General features: G+C 46.5%; 5 protein-coding genes across 5 annotated transcripts; 3 read left to right on the top strand and 2 right to left on the bottom strand.

Moving 5' to 3' along the window:
- Window positions 1-934: 934 nt before the first annotated feature.
- Window positions 935-3752, bottom strand: LAJ45_02843 (uncharacterized protein; the record flags this gene model as incomplete). Its single annotated transcript, XM_046112434.1, has 4 exons — window positions 935-1004; window positions 1069-1652; window positions 1715-1845; window positions 1901-3752. 4 exons carry the CDS (start codon window positions 3750-3752, stop codon window positions 935-937), a joined length of 2637 nt encoding a protein of 878 aa, XP_045974560.1.
- Window positions 3753-4969: 1217 nt separating this feature from the next.
- LAJ45_02842 (uncharacterized protein) lies at window positions 4970-8080 on the bottom strand (the record flags this gene model as incomplete). The annotated part of the gene is made up of 8 exons (XM_046112433.1): window positions 4970-5239; window positions 5301-5715; window positions 5803-6542; window positions 6620-6921; window positions 7013-7237; window positions 7303-7649; window positions 7702-7802; window positions 7895-8080. The coding sequence occupies 8 exons, from the start codon at window positions 8078-8080 to the stop codon at window positions 4970-4972; spliced, it is 2586 nt and encodes an 861-aa protein (XP_045974559.1).
- A 1909-nt stretch (window positions 8081-9989) lies between these two features.
- LAJ45_02841 (uncharacterized protein) lies at window positions 9990-11766 on the top strand (the record flags this gene model as incomplete). The annotated part of the gene is made up of 9 exons (XM_046112432.1): window positions 9990-10160; window positions 10289-10330; window positions 10426-10439; window positions 10520-10569; window positions 10715-10846; window positions 10934-10952; window positions 11038-11110; window positions 11205-11687; window positions 11755-11766. 9 exons carry the CDS (start codon window positions 9990-9992, stop codon window positions 11764-11766), a joined length of 996 nt encoding a protein of 331 aa, XP_045974558.1.
- A 1750-nt stretch (window positions 11767-13516) lies between these two features.
- Window positions 13517-14148, top strand: LAJ45_02840 (uncharacterized protein; the record flags this gene model as incomplete). Its single annotated transcript, XM_046112431.1, has 2 exons — window positions 13517-13720; window positions 13789-14148. The coding sequence occupies 2 exons, from the start codon at window positions 13517-13519 to the stop codon at window positions 14146-14148; spliced, it is 564 nt and encodes a 187-aa protein (XP_045974557.1).
- A 443-nt stretch (window positions 14149-14591) lies between these two features.
- Window positions 14592-16212, top strand: LAJ45_02839 (uncharacterized protein; the record flags this gene model as incomplete). The annotated part of the gene is made up of 3 exons (XM_046112430.1): window positions 14592-14648; window positions 14726-14943; window positions 15009-16212. 3 exons carry the CDS (start codon window positions 14592-14594, stop codon window positions 16210-16212), a joined length of 1479 nt encoding a protein of 492 aa, XP_045974556.1.
- Window positions 16213-19508: the final 3296 nt, after the last annotated feature.

Raw genomic sequence — 19508 nt, 5'->3', positions numbered from 1 at the left:
CCCCCCCAGGCCTCTCACACCATATTATCTTTTAATGTTTTAACCTTATCCAGAGGATTAGGGGTAATATCTGGTCCTATAAGACCTCTGTGGGCGCTGGCCTGCATGACTAAAACATATTTCTCCGCAGGTTATTTAAGACACAATTACATATAATTATATAATAAGATAAGAATCTTTATCAAATGTGTAGATTCATAAGCACTAAAACACGTAATAATTTGTAAGTTTGCTGCAACGATGATTGGGTCTTTTGCTGGGTCTTTTGCTGGGTCGTTAATGCAGATTTGAATTTTTTGGCTGGCTGGCATTGACTGCCTCCGCGGATAGTAATGCATCAGCTAAGAAATGACTGTATCTAGATAATGCCAACAAGGTTTCAAGGCTCGAAACACCTTGGGGGGAGCCGGTGTGTCGACCCCAAGGCTTATCCAACAAATGGGAATTAATACCCCACCCAAGGTCTGAGACTGCCGAATGCACTGGTCTCCATACCAAAACACTTTCCGAAGTTGACACACTTCCCCGGGGATTTGGAACATGAGTCTTCAGAAGAGTTTCTTCAACTTGCTTTTTAACTTGTTCTAGGATATCTCTCAATCAAACGCATAAATCCATTAATCATTGTTGAAGCTCACGACACATTTTTTTTTTCTATCAACTCCATGCCCACAGTTCCTCCTTCGCCCCCGGTAAACCCTCTAAACACACGCACATGCAATAATATATCAAGCCCATAGATTCTCTCCCGGGAAAAAGATGCAATAAAAACCGAGAAAAGGAATCGAGAAATTGAAGAATTGAGTGGTGCTTAGTTGACTTGATAGCAGCTGAGAAAGGGTTATGTCACATTTATATACAAAAAATCACCAGCCAGTCAATGTCGAAAAAAAGAGTAAAAAGTACAATGAAATAATATTTGAGTAGGGTTTATTTATGATGGGGGTGTGGGAGCTTGGCCGGAGTCGTTGACTACAGGTGGGGCCTGATCTTCTGGGAATGGGCTGTATTCCTACTGTCAGTACGGTCTAGTAAGATACTTGATCTGGAGTTATGTATTTTACTTACGGTGGTGAGCTGACTTGATGTGCTTTATTGAAAAACTTCTCAAAATCTTTGTTCTCTTCAAACGGCCTCTTGCCCAAAATCCTGATCATATCTTCTCTCCCCAATACTTCCTTCCTCAAAAGTTCCTCCGCAATCAACCCCACAAGTTCTTTCTTCTCTGTCAAGAGTGTTTTACACTTGACATAGGCTTCGTCAATAAGTTTCTTTACTTCTTTGTCGATCCGGCGTGCTGTCTCCTCTGAAAATGGCTTCTGAAGTCTCTGACCCTCATCATCATCATAGTAGACAAAACCAATATCCTTGCTCATTCCCCATTTTGTAACCATGGCAGATGCCATACGGTTGACCTTGTTGAAATCGTCAGAGGCCCCAGAAGTTACTGTATCAAAATGTATCTCCTCGGAAACACGGCCTCCCAGGGTCATTGCCATGCGGTCCATTAGTTGCGACATAGACATGAGATATTGTTCTCCCGGAGGAAGATATTGAGCGTAACCAAGTGCACCTTGACCACGAGGAATGATAGAGACCTTGAGAAGCGGATCGGCATATTTTAAAAACCAACCACACACAGCATGGCCGGCCTGAGTCAAGTCAGCGAGTCATGCAATGTAAAATAAAGGGTTTGGTTTCCACAAGGTCATACCTCGTGATAAGCAACTGTCTTCTTCTCCTCCGGGTTGAGGACAAGTGACTTCTTCTCAAGGCCACCGATAACACGTTCAATAGCCTGTTCAAAGTGCGTCATGGCCACAGTTTCGGCGTTTCCTCGAGCGGCTAGGATCAGATTAGCACGTGAAACCCTTGCCTCGGATAAGGATGAACAACGTACCGATAAGCGCAGCTTCATTAACACAGTTGGCAATATCGGCTCCAGAAAATCCGGGGGTAAGAGCAGCCAGTCGGCCGCTAAGATAATCCATGTCCTCCGAGGTCACAATCTTCTTTAGATGGACGAGGAAGATCTGTTTTCTTCCATCCATTGTCGGGCGATCGATGGTAATGTGTCTATCAAATCGTCCAGGTCTCATCAATGCCTTGTCCAACACATCGGCGCGGTTAGTGCCCGCCAAAACAACAACTTGTTCGGTGGTGTTGAACCCATCCATTTCTGTAAGAAGCTGGTTGAGTGTGGATTCCCTTTCATCATTACCACCGCCAAAATTAGACTTTGCACGGGATTTTCCAATAGCATCGATTTCGTCGACGAAGATAATGCAAGGTGCGTTCTTCCTTGCTTTCGCGAACAGGTCACGGACACGAGAAGGACCAACACCAACAAACATTTCAACAAACTCAGAGCCGGACACAGAGAAGAAAGGAACCTGAGCCTCTCCAGCAGTCGCCTTGGCAAGAAGGGTCTTACCGGTACCGGGAGGACCCGATAAGATAGCACCGCGGGGAATCTTGGCACCAAGCTTCTGGAAGCGCTCGGGTTGCTTGAGGAATGAAACGAATTCCATAATCTCCACCTTTGCCTCGTCCATACCAGCTACATCCTTAAATTTTGTCTTGATATCGGTTTCTTGGTTGAAAAGTTTAGCTCTGGACTTGCCGATTCCAAAGATACCGCTCTGCCCACCAGCACCACCAGAAGCACGGCGTGATAACCAGAAGATAGATCCTATTACAAGAAGTGTAGGGGCAAATGATAGAACAGTTCCTGTCCAAGAGATTTCGTCTTTGTAAGCCACGGGTATTCGTTCGGAGCTAGGAATACCCAATTCCTTCTGCGCATCATCTAATCGTCGTTCGAAAGCTTCCACGGAACCAATGCTGAAGTAATAGTAGAATTGTGGGTTTCCAGCGGCGGGTGAGTCAGGGTACATCTGGGCAGTAGCCGCCCTGTTAAGATTGACCTTCACGCGGCTGCGGTTCACGACAGTTAACTTCTCGACAAGACCCTTGTCAAAGAAAGTGTTCCGGAATTCCTGCCAGGTAATCTCCCTAGCTTCCTGGCCTGGAACAAGAAACTGATATACAAATAACGAAATAACAGCTGTGGCAAGGAGGTTGGTGAAATCGAGCTTGAACTCTCGGGGCCCACCTTTGCCATCATTAGGAAGCCCAAATGACATTTTTCCGTCAGCACCCTTTCCTTCGGCTTCCCCCTCCTTCCCTCGGTGTTCCTGTTTCTCTTTTCCGCTCTCTTCTTCCCCCTTACTCTCTGATTCCTCCTTGCTTTGCTTCTGGCCTGCCTCCTTGTTTTGCTGCATGTTCTGGGGCCCCGCACTCAAGCCGAAAAGAGATGCCATATCCTTAACAACCTTCGGCATCCACGGTAAGTTGGAGAGTTTCTCCGCCTTTTTGCTCGCATCCTCAACCATTGAGATGAACGCCTTCCTCTGATCTATGGGCCAGCTGTTCCACGTCGCTTCGGGATCGCGAATAATTAAAGCCACCAACTTCTGATGCTCGGGGTGAAGTTTATCCCACTGCTCCGGCTTGAATTCTGATATCGGGGGCACTTTCGAGGAACCGGGGGCCTTCTTGTCCTTGTTATCACCACCCTGCCCAGGTCCCTTGTTTACAGTAGCATACGACCTCCGCACTGCAATACCGCCGTAAACACTTAGAGGAGTTACCAGCCCCGGCGTACGAAGACAGAGTTTTGAGGACCGCTGAAGCAACGCTCGAGTCGGCGCCGCCGAATGCCTCGCGAGAATTCGGGATCGCGGAAGCATTGCTGTGACGAACTGAGCCCTGCAAGGGGCGGATTGATGTAATACGGGGTATAGGCGGGGTGGTTGTGAGGATGAGATGAGATGGATGAATGAGATGTGGATGATGGAGGTTGTTGTGTGGGGTGGCGGTGTGGTTGGAAGCTGCAGCGGAAATCCGGTGTCGGTCGGGAGTTGCGTAAGAAGGCATTTTTCGTCACCCCACGCCGGGATTAGTAAGCGATCTCGCCCCGCAGTCGGATAGGGCCTAGTGCGAAGCGGTGTTAAAGGAACCGTATCTCCATACTAGTAGGTATCAAGGCATCATTAAAAGATACCATCGTGACTGGGCATCGGGGACCACCCATGTCGCTGTGAATCAGAACCGTTTTTGTCTCACATCTTGGAGTTCCCGAATTCAAGTGGGGGTTGAATTAAACTAGGCCTCAGCGCTTCCTTTTAAAATGTGTCGAGTGACAGCCAATGATTGGGGTACCCAGACCCACTGAGGGAGCGGCAATGGCTATATTTGACCTCCCTTGCAAATCTCTATCGCCCGAGAACCACCCAAACCTTCTGGCCCCCTATCGCCCGTATCGTCCGAGAAACAGGAAATGAGAGAAAATTGATGATAGTTTACACTAGAGCAGAGTATTTATGCCTAAAAAAAGATGACCCCGATAAACTCCAGAACAGTTTACACCACTACAAAACGTACATAAATACATCGCGATCGTATATGTACCACATGCCATTAAAGAACAAAAGAAAGTGGATTTAAAGAAAGAAGAAAAACAACTAAAATACCCGTACCCGACCCAACCAAACCAAACCTGCCTAATATAATAATATCGATCGTTGTAAAAGAATCATCGCTGTTGATGTAGAATCGTCCAAACATATCACCCGTCCCATAATACATACGTTTCCTCCATCCATTCTCTTTACCCCTCAGCCGCAGGGGAGAGAAGATTAACTATTTGCACATTACCTGAGTAGAGTTTTTTGCTCCCAGTGAGTGGAGTAAAGCTGTCCCATGCGTGCAAGCATGCCTTATCGACAAGAGTGGGGTAGAAAAAGAAAGGGGGGTAGGGAGATGTAATAAAGAAAACCAAAAGATGTTTGGAAAAAAATGCCCCAAACCCGATACTCCGATGCAAATCAAACAAACACATGGAAATTTTTGGTCGGCATCGCTCTATCCACGCAATACCTTTCTCTCCCTCGGATCTCCACATATACTACAATCCGCTAGTACCATCATGTCCCCAGGGGACTTGAGTATTCACGTCCGCCCAGTCCCACTCAAATGTCATCGGCATCTGCCACAAATCCTGCGGTACGAACGGCTGTTGGAACGAGTTACCTGACATTTGCGGCAGGCCTTGTGTATCTAAACCTACATGACCCGCGTTTGGAGAAACGGGAAAGGTTGATGCGGGGGTATTCATCTCGTTGAGCCATGAGAGAGGGTTCGAAGGGGAAAAGGCGGTTGGATAATCTCCAAAGAGCTGATTTTTGAGTTAGTGGAATGTTAAAAAGGAGGTAATTATCAGGGTAGTGTAAAAATACCTGAGAATTTATCTCTGGGTTCAATACACTAGTAGGGGGCGACGCAGTCTCGGTCCTTGGTGATGTAGCCTGCGGTATATTTGTTCTAGGGGAGCTCGATGCATCGCGCTTGTGTGGATACGAGACACTATGCCTGGAGTCATCATTCTTCCTCTTCCTCCTACTAACATTCTCACTCTCCGCCTTGTCTAACACTAGTTTGGCAATTCGATGGAATTCGCCGCAGACCGCAAGCATCCGCTGTACGGATGCAGTGTCTTGCTTGTTGCTATCATCTTCCTTTTGCACAGTCTGTAAAAACTCCACAACTACATTCATAAGTCTCAGATCACTCCTTGCGCGGGCATCCTGTGGGTTCTGAAGGACATTGGCGAAGAGGGTTACGAGTGCCGATACGGGATAGTACATGATCAACCTGCATAACATCCTATATGTATAAGTGAATCAAAATTATAACGATATACTCTCTTGCATGAAGACGAGCTAAAATGAAAACACTTACCATATGCAAGGATAATCACGTCTGTTAATATACTTGATCAAGTGAATCGACGACCTAGCCGCAGCCACACAGAGCGCTGCACTCGAGAAGACACGCGGATTGAGTGGACGTGCACTTAGGCCAGCTATAGCGTAATTTGAAAGCCTGCTGGACCAGTAGCCATGATGTATCGACATGCGATGAATTGTTGTGAGACAGTTGTAGTACGCAAAGTGTAACATGACTAGATGAAGCACCAACGGTCCCTGGTTAAGATCAATTTCACTATCCGGCCTATACTCCAGTGGCACACTCTCCTTCCATTCCTCAAGCTCCTTGTCAAGATCTCCGATAGTATTCAGTAGCTCTCCATCAGATTGCCTAGCAGCCTTGGCGGAATAGAGCTGCATATAGACTTTGCTCTCAATGACCGAAAATGTGGCCATGAGTCTAAAGAGGTTACACTTGTCTTTGCCGTTCTTGAGCATGATATTGCCAATATCATCGGCGGGGTCTTCGTCGGGTAATTCAACGGAGATGTCATCGTCATTGATACACGGGGGACGTCCAGAGCGGAGTGCCATGTCTTTATCCAGGAGATACATGATCCAAAAAACCCGCCGACGTTGCTCGACCTCGACGGAATTCAATCCAAACGAGTTACCTCTTCGATGCATGCCAATGCTATTCGATATCCGCACTGCCGCGGCAATGAGGAAATAGGAAGGTTGTGGATTAGCAGTCCCCTGCAAGTAAAGAGCCTAAAGAGGAAACAGATCAGCCAATATTATAAAAGATATACCCCCATCACGCTGATAAGAAAGAGTTTGAATAGTACCATCCCTAATATAGCTTGTATGCTGACTAAATCAGTGTTCTTCAAAAGTAATTCAGTAAGAACAGAAGCTGCATTCTGAAAAAATTGCCATGACTCTTGTACATGGGAGGTAGCAGTATCTTCGTCCGGTAGTCCGGGATGTGAAATCTGAATTCGCAACGCAATCGCAAGTACCATATTGAAAGCCGCATACCATCCGGAGTCTTTCGGTGGAGGGGTCTCCGAATAGTGTCGTTCAAATAAAGCATCGAAAGTGGGTTTATGAAAAAGCGGAAAGCAAACATTGAAATACCGGAAAAAGTCTAGTTGACAGAAGAAGCAATGAGGACGCAATTCCCAAAACAAAACAAGCAAATACATTTGAACGAATTATAAAATAAAAAAAGGTCTCACCTTGTACAAGCGCAGATGCTACCTCTTTGGTTGGCAACTCATTCTCCCCTCGGTGTTCAAACAGAGGGCCGAATATATCCTGCTTCCACATAGACCATTTTGAGTCTGCCGACGTGGCCTCCATGATCATTTGCTGAAAACTCTTGTCACCTGTTTTTTCATTTACCCATTGAATTCCCTTTGGTGAAAATATCGAAAATCCCGATGAGGAACCTTGAACAAGACCTTGGTTAGAAAATCCATTCAGCCGTCTTAAACACGAAAAATAGCAGCATTTCGGTAGTATATACCAATGAATCGTGTCTCTCCACAATTATTCGTGACTAAAGAACACATCTGATCCGACAAGGCTTCCACTTCATCCTCCTCTTTAGAGATTGCGGGGGAATTTGTAACTGAGTGCATCGAGGACGAGGTCGGAGTCTCCCGCATTGATTCTGACGACGACCTTCCAACAGTGGGTGTACATACGGATCCATTCTGGCTAGCAGCCTGTTGTTGCTGTACCTGATCTTGTAAACGGCGTTCCAAATCCCCCAGATCCGTCTTCCCATCACCCTCTGGCAACAAACCGGATAACTTGAGGAGAGACTCCATCCTTCCAAGCCGATTTTCTAATCCTTCAATATATTTTGCGCTGTCATATGTCAGCGGTCGAGCTCGAATGAGGAACTCAAGACTTGACCAACCCTTTGGGGGGATTTCTTTTCTTCTCAACCAAGGTAAAGACACATTCTGTTTTGTAGTTCACACAATGTGTACACGACGGTAGTTTACCATCACATTTGATCTATTCCAGAACATAACAATAAGCTTGAGTAATTTAAAGTTTGCCACCATTATCCGATGATGTGGGAGTCTAGGACAAGAGAACATGCGAACTTTTTTCTTCCTACACATATCACAAGCTCTTGCAATCCTCCTGCGTTTCGGATCGGTTCCTCCATCGTCGGACGAAGCGTGTCCGGGATTAAACATAGCGGCGGGGATAGGCGCACCTCCGTTGCCGAGAAATGTTGGAGAAGTGGTTGGTGACGGGGAGAGATTCACAATGCTGTGAGCAGCCATGAGATTATTATTTTTTTTTTGCTTCCCTTTCCGTCCGGATGTAAAGTAAGAGTAGTAGAAAATGTTCTATGGGGTGGCGGCGGATAGTGTTAAGGATCTGATCCGATGATGATATGTATGTAAAGAAGACTGGTAACTAATCCGAATAGGAGTGTGATTAATATGTACTGCAATGGCAGCGGCACATGTGAGCGGATACCAAGTACCGTAGCAACAGAAGGAAAGGGAAAAGAAAAAGAAAAAGAAAAAGACGATAGAGCTTCTTTGGTGTTCTAGTCTGTTTGCGGGGAGGAGATTAGACAAGTGAGTGGGTGGGGGGTGGGAGGTATAGGGTTTTTGACGACTCGGAGATAATTAGAAATAGAAGAATAGAGCACAAAGAGGGCTTTTTTAGGGTAGTTCTAAGTTACGTTGGGGGTAGAGGGAAGGGTACCTGCAAGTGTGATGCAGGAAGGAGTGATTGTAAAGCGGAAGGTTTCCTCGAACGAGGTAAATGCTTGCTCTTTGGCTGGCTGAAAGCTAATGAAGTCACAGGCTCACAACTTACAGGCAAAAAGTGCAAGTACGGCCCTGACTAATGGTATGTGGGCTAGCAGACTGTTGCAGGCTGTTGCAACTTGCAGGCCCTGTCGTGTGAGTCCGGCCCCGGAGCCTCGGAGTCCCTTGTCTGCGCGCGCCGGAACAACTACAATCCCGCCTTTTTTACTCTACCACACCCTGTGATACCTTAGCAAGGAATAAACTGAGTCGAATATGCTGGTTGAATGGTAAAGAAAGTTCGGGAGGATGTTCAGAAAGGGTGAGTTAAATAAATCCTATTCCTCTTTTCACTCTGCACCTTTCAAGCTTGTCCTTTAAGAAGTTGACACCTCCGCTCCTGGCAGAAACATGCCAAGTCCATGGATTGAGCTTTGACCTAGGGCAAACTACAATTGTTACTTAACTCTTTCTCTTTCCCCAGACTGGGCACTCTACAAGTTACAGACTCTCCACTTTCCTCCTGCCATGCCCTCAGCCTCAATTCATAAATACGTTCTCGAGATTAGCTTACGCGTTCAGAATCTCGTTTTCAGGTACTTTGGAACCTACTATTAGCTGCTGCTCGCATGCGGATAGTCTCAGTACAGAGACACTGGCCCCCCCCCCCCCCCCGGGCCCCTTCAATGTTTTAACATTTGGGTACCACATTTCTGTTCTTGTCCCACACAAGATGCCTACTGCATAGAATCCTGTACCTAGTCACTATCGCTAGATCTATACGGAATGCGATGGAAAACCCGATCAACATCACATATGCACATTTGATATCTAATATGACATTGTTTTAAGCATTTTACTCCCACATCACTACTACTACAATAGCATCTCTTTATAGATTGAAGGAGTTGAGTCGTACTATAGGTACATACATGTCTCTATTTGTGTGTGTGATGACTCTCGTATTATATAATAGTAAGCATGGTCATATGTAGTAAAGCAGAGTAGGTCCCGCCGCAGTGGCCGCGCAGAAAACCCAGGACGTCGATTGCGATACGCGAGCGAGTGATTTCTTTCGGCCGATTAGGCATCATCTAGTCGGACGAGAACATGTAGAATAGATAAATATTTGTACGTAGCTTAGTCAGTGAAATATTCCTAGGCAAGCTGTCTGTCTCGTATTCGTTTTCGGCTTCGTCGCCGAATTGACTGTTCTCACCGACGGGTGGTTGAGCCCCTCTGGAGTTTGCACTTCTCACCCCTGACAAGCCTCTCGATATCAACCATCAAAAATAGGTGCTGTCTTTCCCGGGTTTCTAGCATTTTTTGGTTCCTGAATGCTGCTGTTCCCTCTGGGCCTCTACCTTGAATCACCCCTTCCCTTTGTGGCATCGAAACACTACCAGAACAACTGAACCTAGGTTTAAGTACGATGAGCAAACCGTTGACTATCGAGGAGATTTTGGCTCATCCGGCCTTCCCCACGGTCTTGGAGTTCCACACCCCAGATCGTCAAGGGAATGCACCAGTTGCGATTGACAGGGCTGGCGGTCCGATGGCAATTGCGTATGAAGTCCACGGGACGGGTCCCGTTCATCTTGTGGTACATCCTCGCAATTATTGTCATTTTTATGTGATAGCGGGAATGATTAGCGGGCTGTGCCCTCGTTTGTCTTGTCGATTGTCGTTGATTGGGGTCCTTTAGATCAATTTTGCTGATTGCTTGTGTAGTGGATAATGGGGCTAAACGCTCCCAAAATTGCGTGGTATCGTGTAAGAGATTCCTTGATTGGGCAACCAACTTATTTAGATTGAAACGGAACTCTCTAACTGTTTCCCCTCCTGGTTGCTTTTTCTCGCTACTGCAGCAAATAAAATATTTGTAGGTCTTATTCGGGCCTTATTTTTGCTTGTGTCCTTGTGAAACTATGAGTAACAGTACTAATATCTTACTACATGTAGTGGACATAAACATGGTGACAAATACACATCATTGGTATTTGATAATCGGGGTCAGTAAAGTAATATTACTATCAGCCCTTTGACTCGATGCTGCAGTTTTTTCCCAAACAAAGACTGCAGCTGTCTCTGTTTTCTTGTGTTAGGGGGTGGGATACCTGAGGAACAATTATCTAAAATGGTCAATGCAACCCTCAGGTGTTGGCGACAGTGACAAACCACTTGTCAAATACTCCACCAGTGAAATGGCCAAAGATGTTATCGATATTTTGGACCACATAGGCTGGACCAAGGCTCGCCAGCTCCATGTGGTCGGTGTCTCCATGGGAGGTGAGTAGTAAACATTACTTTCTCATTAATTAGGGCTATCTATCTATATGGAACACGCAAGCTTATTTCTATCCACTATTCTCACAGGGATGATTTCCCAAGAATTGTATGCCTCCTCGTATATTGTGCCCAGGGACCAAATCCTCGGGACTGGCTTAAGTATTTGCAATTTAACGAGCAGTGGGGGTTAGGGCGTATCTTATACCACAACGTATCGCCTCTCTCACTCTCCAGAGCACAGCCTCAAGCCTAGTCTCCACACTTGTAGGTCGTGAATATTCCTCATACGATGCAATAATACGAAGCTCTTCTCCGTTGAGTCTCTATACTGGACTAATTCCTCAATTCCTCACACTAGCCATGGCTCACACATATTGCCCGCCGTATCGAGATGATCCGACCTAAACCACTTGTTGAGCGTCTCGAAGCTGCTAAAGCGAATATCTTCTCGCCCGAATGGCTCCTCGCACCCGACGAACTTGGTGAATTCCCCACTAACGGTGACCGCTTCGTTGCCGAGGATCTCTGGCGTATGGAGAAGCTGCAGGCTCCTGTCTACGCAGGAACACTTCTTCAAGGGCTTGCTGTGAGCTGGCATTACTTTGGCCCCGAACGACTGAAGGTGCTCGGCGAAAAAATCCCCGATATATTAGTGGCCACGGGAACCAAGGATGCATTAATTGAGCATAAACATTCGGATGTAATTGTACAGGGTATCATGGGAGGCGTCCAGAAAAGGGTCTTTGATGGTGTGGGACATTGTCTGCAGTTTGAAGCAGTAAACGAGTATCATCAGATGTTGGAAGAATTTTGGAAGCGCGCGGTTGAGAGGCACCAGAAGGTATGTTACTAGTCCTAAAACTAGGTGAATAATTGTATAGATATGGCTAAAATATTTATTCTTCCAGGTATCTGCATGAATGTCTAGCCGGCCTTGCATAATCCAGCGCAGTCTGTAGGCGTAAATCATACTTGGTATTTACAGGAATGTTAAGTCCAAGTTTTCTTTCCTTTCAATTCGTCAACCAGCCTATCCCCACCTCATGGCCATGGTTTTTGTATTTCTTTTCAGGCCAGCTTCTACCCACATTAACTTAAGCTTACTTTCACTGTACTGTAATATTGAATTATTCCGTTTCCCGCTGTACCCTACCAATGATAGCCCGTCACAACATGGCACCGTTTGCCTTGCGTATCGCACTGTACAGTGTGACCTGCATTACTGCAGAAACTGGCTTGCATGACTCATGCGGATTTTTATGAATACGGACTTCCGATTCAATCGCCGTACTATCCCGGAGATATTGTAACACCCGACTTACCTCCACAGTATCTGGTGTTCAAGCCTTGCCTTTTATCTGATCTATATAGTTCGGCGACAGGTCATTTTGGAAAATATATTATATACTCGTATTGGGTAGCTCTGATCAGATAATCTGCTAAGGTAAGGGTGAGGGGGAATATCTACTAGGTATATAGAATAAAATGTGTCATCTCGATTGACATTGAGCAGCCAACGGAGTTAAGATCTGCATGCGCTTGATAGAGATCTAGAGCAATACTGCAGCTTGACCGACCAATTGGTTTTAGTCATTGCAGAGTTTTCTGAGTCATTTTACCCTGGCCAGCGGATCGTTCTGTTTCATGGCATATCACTCGCTCTTTTAAATTGCAATTTACCGCACAGGTAAAGATGAATATAAACCCAGGAAAACGCTACCGCGCAGTATGTGACTTTGTGACACACCGAAAGACACCCTGTTAAGGTTATGGAGACCTATGGGAGGGAGTACAGTATATATCAAGCTTTGGTAACCGTCACCTGTCATATCTCCTTCTTTCCCATCACATACACTCTAAAGAACACGAACACACACCAATTTGAAAAACTAATCGGTATAGCCGATCCAACAGACAGCCTCAAAAGAAATCCCTGATCTAGTCTCTATTTGACTCTGCGAATGACTGGATTCAGCTCGTATTTGCGCCACTATTTCTCGGCACTGAGCAAGCTCGCTAATCTACAAGCCTACGTAAGCCTCCGGCCTTGGAGATACTCCGACTCAGGCCGGTCTGAAAACGTCTTGCAATTGCGAGTGGAGGAGTCATCCTCGCATTTTTTGGCTATACTTTCATCTTAGCAATTAGCCAATCATGATCAGTTCCTCAGTGTTTGATTCAGGACTGATCCCAAGACATACCTCGGAGAAGCGGCCTCCGACCCCCGAACGTGCCCCACGAGCCCCCTTTAAACTAATTACAGAGTTACGGATATAATTACTTTAAACAATAGTATTGCAGAATCCGTGGTTTTTGACGATTATGGCTTTGATACTCATGGTGCTTCGGCGCTAGTGTTAGCCTTGGCTTCTCTTCCAAGAATTTGGGTTCCTTTGGGTCAATGATCGATATTGCAATAATTATACACTACTTACTTCGACCGCAACATTAACTATCGCCACCAATTAGGGCCGGAATATCTGGATCGGAGCAACTGAGCCATGGTGAATACTAGACCTTTAGCACTGTCCGGCTTCCACTTCAACAAAATGACATCACCACTCAGGTGGTCTGATATATCACTCCTCCTCCGCTGCCTCTAATCCCCAAAGCTCACGAAATGCATCGGCTTCGAACCTCTCCTCATTGAGATTCCAAACACTCCACAAAATGTCCTCTACTGAAACTCAGACTCGAAGCTCAGCCTTCGACGAACTCTACGCAAAGACGCTCTCTTTCAGGCCTCCTCTTCTGCATCCGCCAAAACCACATACACCCTCGCTTGCTGACCCAATTTCCTCTCTCCGTGTGCATCCTGCTCTCGAGGCTGCTCTTCATATCCTCAATTATGACCTCCCATCTGCACACTTCCTCGTGCGTAAAATGCAGTCCTTGCCTGCCGCCGAAGGGATGTTCCTCCACGGGTGTTGCATCGCATTGAGGGTGATTATGACAATGCCCGGGCATGGTATAAAGACGTGAGCGACACTGAGGTGATGGAGAAGGTATGGGGTAAGGGAGAAGGTGTCAAGGGTGGAAAGGCGGAGAAGTTCATTTCGGAGGTGCAAGACTTGGACCAAAGGCTCAGAAAGGGAGAGAAGGGCGAAGGGGTGGAGAAAGAACAAACAAGACTTGAGAATGAGAGTAAGCGGGAGTTGAAGGGGATTGTGGACTATTGTTTGAACACCATGGGAAGAGGTGTGTGGCAGGACGCAAGAGGCGCTTATGTGGAGAGTAGCGAGAAGATCAAAAAGATGGGACAGGATCAGACGACAGGGCCAGGAGGAATGAGGAAGTTTTAGGATTTGGGTATTTGATTCTCCAATTGAAATACATGTAGTATTATGAAAGATCTGATTTCAATCATGTAACGCTCGCCTATGTGCTCTACTCATTGGAATGTGGTGTGGTTGGTTTATGTGATTGCTTGCAAATATTTACACACATGTACCTACCGTAGAGTACTGTGTGCTGTACGCAGAGGTGCGCCATTGGCAGGGACACTCTCACCGGGTTCACTGGTTCGCACTCGCTGTTTTGTTGGCTGTGTTGTGTGTCGTGTCGACGTCACCACCAACCCATTTCTCAACCCCCAGCCAAGAGCTAGCTAGCGCACAGGCCACGTGCAAACAACTCTAACACAACGTCTTTCTGGGACCTCTCCATCCCACCGTGTAAATTAATCTTCATTCCGATCAGAATTCTACATTCTACACCGTAGCTTCTTCTTCACCGGATATCTACAATGACAATTCTTGAAATCTCCCAACGAATAGCCTCCCTAACCGATGCTCACCGAGAAGTCAGTCTTCTATCTTGGATTATTGAAACGTGGCATTAGTAGCAATAGCTAACAACAGGTCGCCCCCCAAAAAACAGTGCATGCTCCTCATATCCCGACTCTCAAAGCTCGGGGGTGCCGGAACCGACGCTGCACGCCTCGAACTATCTAACGTGATCCATCAATCCCTGAAAGACGCCGACCAGGAGCTTGAGCTACTCTCAACACAGGTCGACGATGAAATCGGCGACGGCAACTCGCCGAATGCAGCAGCGCTGAGCTCAAAGATTCACAAGCTGACGGAGGATATGAAAATGTAAGCTTAACTTAGCAGTGGGGTGAGCGCTGGGAATAAACAGGCCTGATTCAAGGTGATCATAGTGCACGCCTCCAATACCGAAAGGCCCAGCTCGCATCGAAGCGGCTCGCTGAGATGACCGCGCAGCGTGAGCGGGAACGGCTACTTAGCGGCGGTGGGTCGGGCCGCTCAACGCCAGAGGGCAAGCGGCGGAATAAAAGCCTGACACAGGCGGACTTGCTGGTCGGTGCGTCGACCGATGTCACTGTTGCGCTTCGGCGTACACATACGTTGTTACAGTCGGAGCTCTCGCGCTCGGCGTTTGCGACAGAAACGCTGCATGCATCCACCGCTGCACTGACAGATCTGTCGTCCCGGTACAGCGCTTTCGACGATATTGTTGCGTCGTCGAGAGTGCTGATTTCAGACTTAATCAAGAAGAACAAAAGTGATAGATGGTACTTTGAACATGCTATCTATGTTCTCGTTAGTATTCTTATTTGGATATTGATTCGTCGGCTCCTATGGGGACCGATCTATCTGTTCTTTGGCATGCCATTGAGATTGGCGTGGTGGGGCCTATCATGTGTGGCATGGGTTATTGGGTCGGGCGGTGATGGCGGGGTTGCCGAGATACGACGGGGGGCCGGGCTTGATGAGAGCGGGTTTGTGGGCGCAACACCGACTGTGGAGGTTAAGGGGATTCCGGAAAGCCTGCTGGTACGAGTACCATCGTCAACGGCATCATCCATGCCGGAAGCTTCTGAGGCCATGCAAGGGTCGATGAGGGAAGAGTCAATGAGAGAGAAGGTCGAGAAGATCATAGATTTTGAAGAAGCTCCATCGGCTAGTAATGGCGATGGAGATGTGCATGATATACCAGAATCAGAAAAGGGCGAAATTAATGACGAGGATTCTCTCCCGGAAAGTGTTCAAAGAGAATCGGAGCCACGGAACATGAAGTCAAGAAGAATGGACTACGAACCAGAAGAAACAGTTGTTGCGCAATCCGCCGAGGAACCGTCCCACAGAGACAAAAACCCTAAATCGAGGAGAATGGAATATGACCAAGAAGAAGAAAACCGTGCCAATGCACAGGCGGTCGAAGAATCTCAAGGCAAAAACCCCAACTCCCGGCGAATGGATTACGACCCTGAACACACTAATCCATCACAAGAGGAGGGACGGAACCCCAAATCGAGGATAATGGAGTATGACCCTGTAGTAGAGGATAGTTTACGGGAGGAGGCGGGCATTGAAGTTGAGAGGGTTCACGATGAATTATAGACCTTTCATTGATTTTCATTTGTTTTGTTTTTGTTTGAATGTTTATTAGCGCATGCAAATATCTATATGGGACTTGTTATCCCATCAACCGTAGCAACCGAGTTAAGGACCCGATTGGGTCCCACTTGAAATAAAGTGACCTTTCTTAAATTCACAGCAACACCAGCTTCGTGAGTACTATATTAGGAGCTCTTATTGGGATCGGTTGATAAACTTTCCCGCTTCTTTGTTATTAGTGAACAGGGCTGGATTATATCGTTTTTGTGTTTTTATCGAGGTTAGAGTTGCAAAGTACCCAATTGGAACCTCAGGCTTCTACGGTTCATGGGATAATGAAGAATGCATGAAGGAGGGATAGGCCCTTCATGGTGGTGAAGGGTAATTCGCCCATGGGACTCCCCTCGTGGATAATATTAGCGATTTACTTTTGTCGGCCACACGGTTTAACGTTTACTGCTCTCGAGCCACTTGGAGCCATAAATTTGATATCTGATCTCCTATTAGAGTAGTTACCTGGCCTTCCAGTGAGTAGTATATCTTGCCCGGATGTAATATCCGCTCACTGTTACATAGTGAGTCGTCTCTTATTTTCGATCCTGGACCCTCTTCAACTTCTGAATAAACCACCGCTCAATCGTCAATATCCTACACGACTTTCTCTACATGCAAATCTTGAGTTCTTAATCCCAAGCCTGGCCAGGCTCTCAACCGCACCGGCTTTAAAGTATATTCGACGTTGTGATACCCCACAGCTGTCATAGCGTAGACTATGGACTACATCGTACAATAATAGACATCAAAAATGATGAATACCCCCTCGGTACTTGACTTCTCCCACGGACATAGTCAGTTGATAGAGCCCGCATGCATCGCTTGGTAAACCTTTTCGGAAAATACTACTAATCAATAATAATTAGTAGCGAAAATCATGCCTGATGAAGTGTATGTCTCGCTTGATGATTTCCCTGTCTCAAACTATTACTATTGAAAGCCGATGCGTCACCCTGACATATATTGGTACCCAGTCCTAGCTGGAAAGAAGAAAACAGGATTTGTAATTTTGCGGCTCGTGACTCCCACCTGTGCTCCTGTTTAAGCTTAAGTTTATGGCCTTTCGAGCTAACCATTCTTAGATTCCCGTATCTGGCACTTGTCATAAAAGCTTGATCAAGTCGATGAAATCGTAACTCTAGGCGCTCATATAAGTTTTCGTATAAGAGAGCACTTTAGCCAAAGAAGCTCTTAGAGGACCATGAGTTAAAAATTAATTAAAGAAAAGCCTCAAATTCTATACGAACACGAGGCTTCTGTTAATGCTCTGGTTGCGATAACTACTTTAGGCAGACTGAAGGCCGGTACTCTGGCGAATATGAGCCCCAACCTTAAGTTATAGTAGCACTGCATGCATACCGCCCTCAAACAGCTTTTTCTCACTGCACACAACTGACCGACATGCATCTCCGCAGATCCAGCAGTTGGGCATCTTGAGAATGAGTCTCACTTCGGTATCTCGGCACCAAGTCTTGGCCATATCGTTTCTGTCTGTCAAGCAGGGGTCTCTGATAACAGCCGCCACGGCGCGGGGTAATAACTTTAATAACTATGCTTGACGTGACCTAGGATCTGACCTGAGTTCGAGTGATGAAATATGAATCGGATATTTCGGATGTGAAAAAAACCCGCGGCCTGCAGCCACAATACATAGGCGAGCCTGAGGTGAGGTACGATCGGTCGATGAGATCTAGATAAAGGGGTAGATAAGAATACTACCGATTTGGGGGGGGGGGGGGGGTGAAGAGGGGCTGTGAGGATGTGACTGAAGGACTGAAGTTGAAGTGCCGTGGAAGGGGTTTAATGATGTTTGATACACATCCGCAGAGCTGAAATGAGAGGATATTAAGGTTGGACCTCTTTCTTTCTTTCCGACCATCTGGTTAGTAATAGAAAATTCTGGGCCCGAGGCGCCGAGGCTGTGACCTTGAACTCGGTCATACAAACTATCAGACCCTGACCTGTCTTTAAGCCTCGGATTCCGAGAAACTGGGCCTGACAGATGTAGGTACTGGTTTAGGCCGCATTTGAATAAAGAAGGCGGCGGCCGACATAATTTATCATGGCTTGATATCAAACATCGTCCCCTCATAACGACGCTTGGGCAGCTTATGAATCGACAACAGAGCTTATCGCTCTAGAATGCGCTATTATCCTACTGTCCAATAGTCTTGCCCGGCTCCTTATGGATTAGATTCCTGGAATGTGGTTAGTGTGGATGTTGTTGAAACACTCAGGATGGCGTGAGGATGTGTGAGGCCGCGCGGGAATTTGCTACACTCAAACATTAACGCTATTCAGATAGCATAATATAATGCCGTATATCCATTCAACAAACATAGATTCAGATCTCGTCAAAGCTTCTTCTTCTTCTGAAATAGAATGCTGATCTCGGGGGTGCGGGCATAGTCCCTAATAGACGCGTAATATTGCTGGTTTCATAAGTCAGCTATGTACCTGGGTTGCCAGGCAGATCGGTGATACGGCGGGTATGTATGTTGACGGGGGTTGTTGAATTGATCCGGCCATTTCTGCACCGCTGCGGCTACAGGACCAGCCCGACCTCTATCTCTGCTTTGGCCGGCCCCGAAGCCCTCAATACCTGTGCATGCCCTGCATGGCCCTCAGGCGTAGTTCTGCTTTTGCCACGTGCTCATCCTATTCCCCGGCTGCATACATACAGCAAATGGCTACATCCTAGTACCAGAAGCAGAGGAGCGGAAGCTAGGTGCGGGCATGTGCCACGAGCAGAAGTGGGTGCCGCGTCTAAAAGGTCGAACAGGGATGAATAAATCAACAGAATGAATGAAAGTACCTTGGTGGAATAGTTACTACTACGTCGCCAAGCCATGAGTTTAACTTGGACAACACCGAACCAAACGAAAAGCAAGCGAAAAACAAAAGGAAACGGCCTTCAATATCATTGTGAAGCTAGGTTGGGTGTCAAAAGACGGGATTTGTTCCCTATTTCCCCCTACGCCTAGCTCATCTGTGGCTACACAAATTCTTTACCACTGTCACAGCCCCTAGTCTAAGCATCGAGTGATACCTCATGAATATAATTTTCAAGGGAAAATTTAGATTTGTCGAAAGGAGTCCCTTTATTCATCATAATCAATGCAGATAATCTAAACACTTAGATAACCTACTAACATAAACCTCGATTTGAGGAATACGCCGGCAACCAAAAAGTTAGGCAAACGCTTCGATATGCTCATCCGCTTCTAGACCTGTTTTTTTTTTTT

Source organism: Morchella importuna, assembly GCF_003444635.1.
Source record: "Morchella importuna strain M04M26 chromosome Unknown Morimp01GS005, whole genome shotgun sequence".
NCBI lineage: Eukaryota > Fungi > Ascomycota > Pezizomycetes > Pezizales > Morchellaceae > Morchella > Morchella importuna.
The sequence above is the reverse complement of the archived record's forward strand: the minus strand, read 5'-3'. Positions and strand labels throughout refer to the sequence as shown.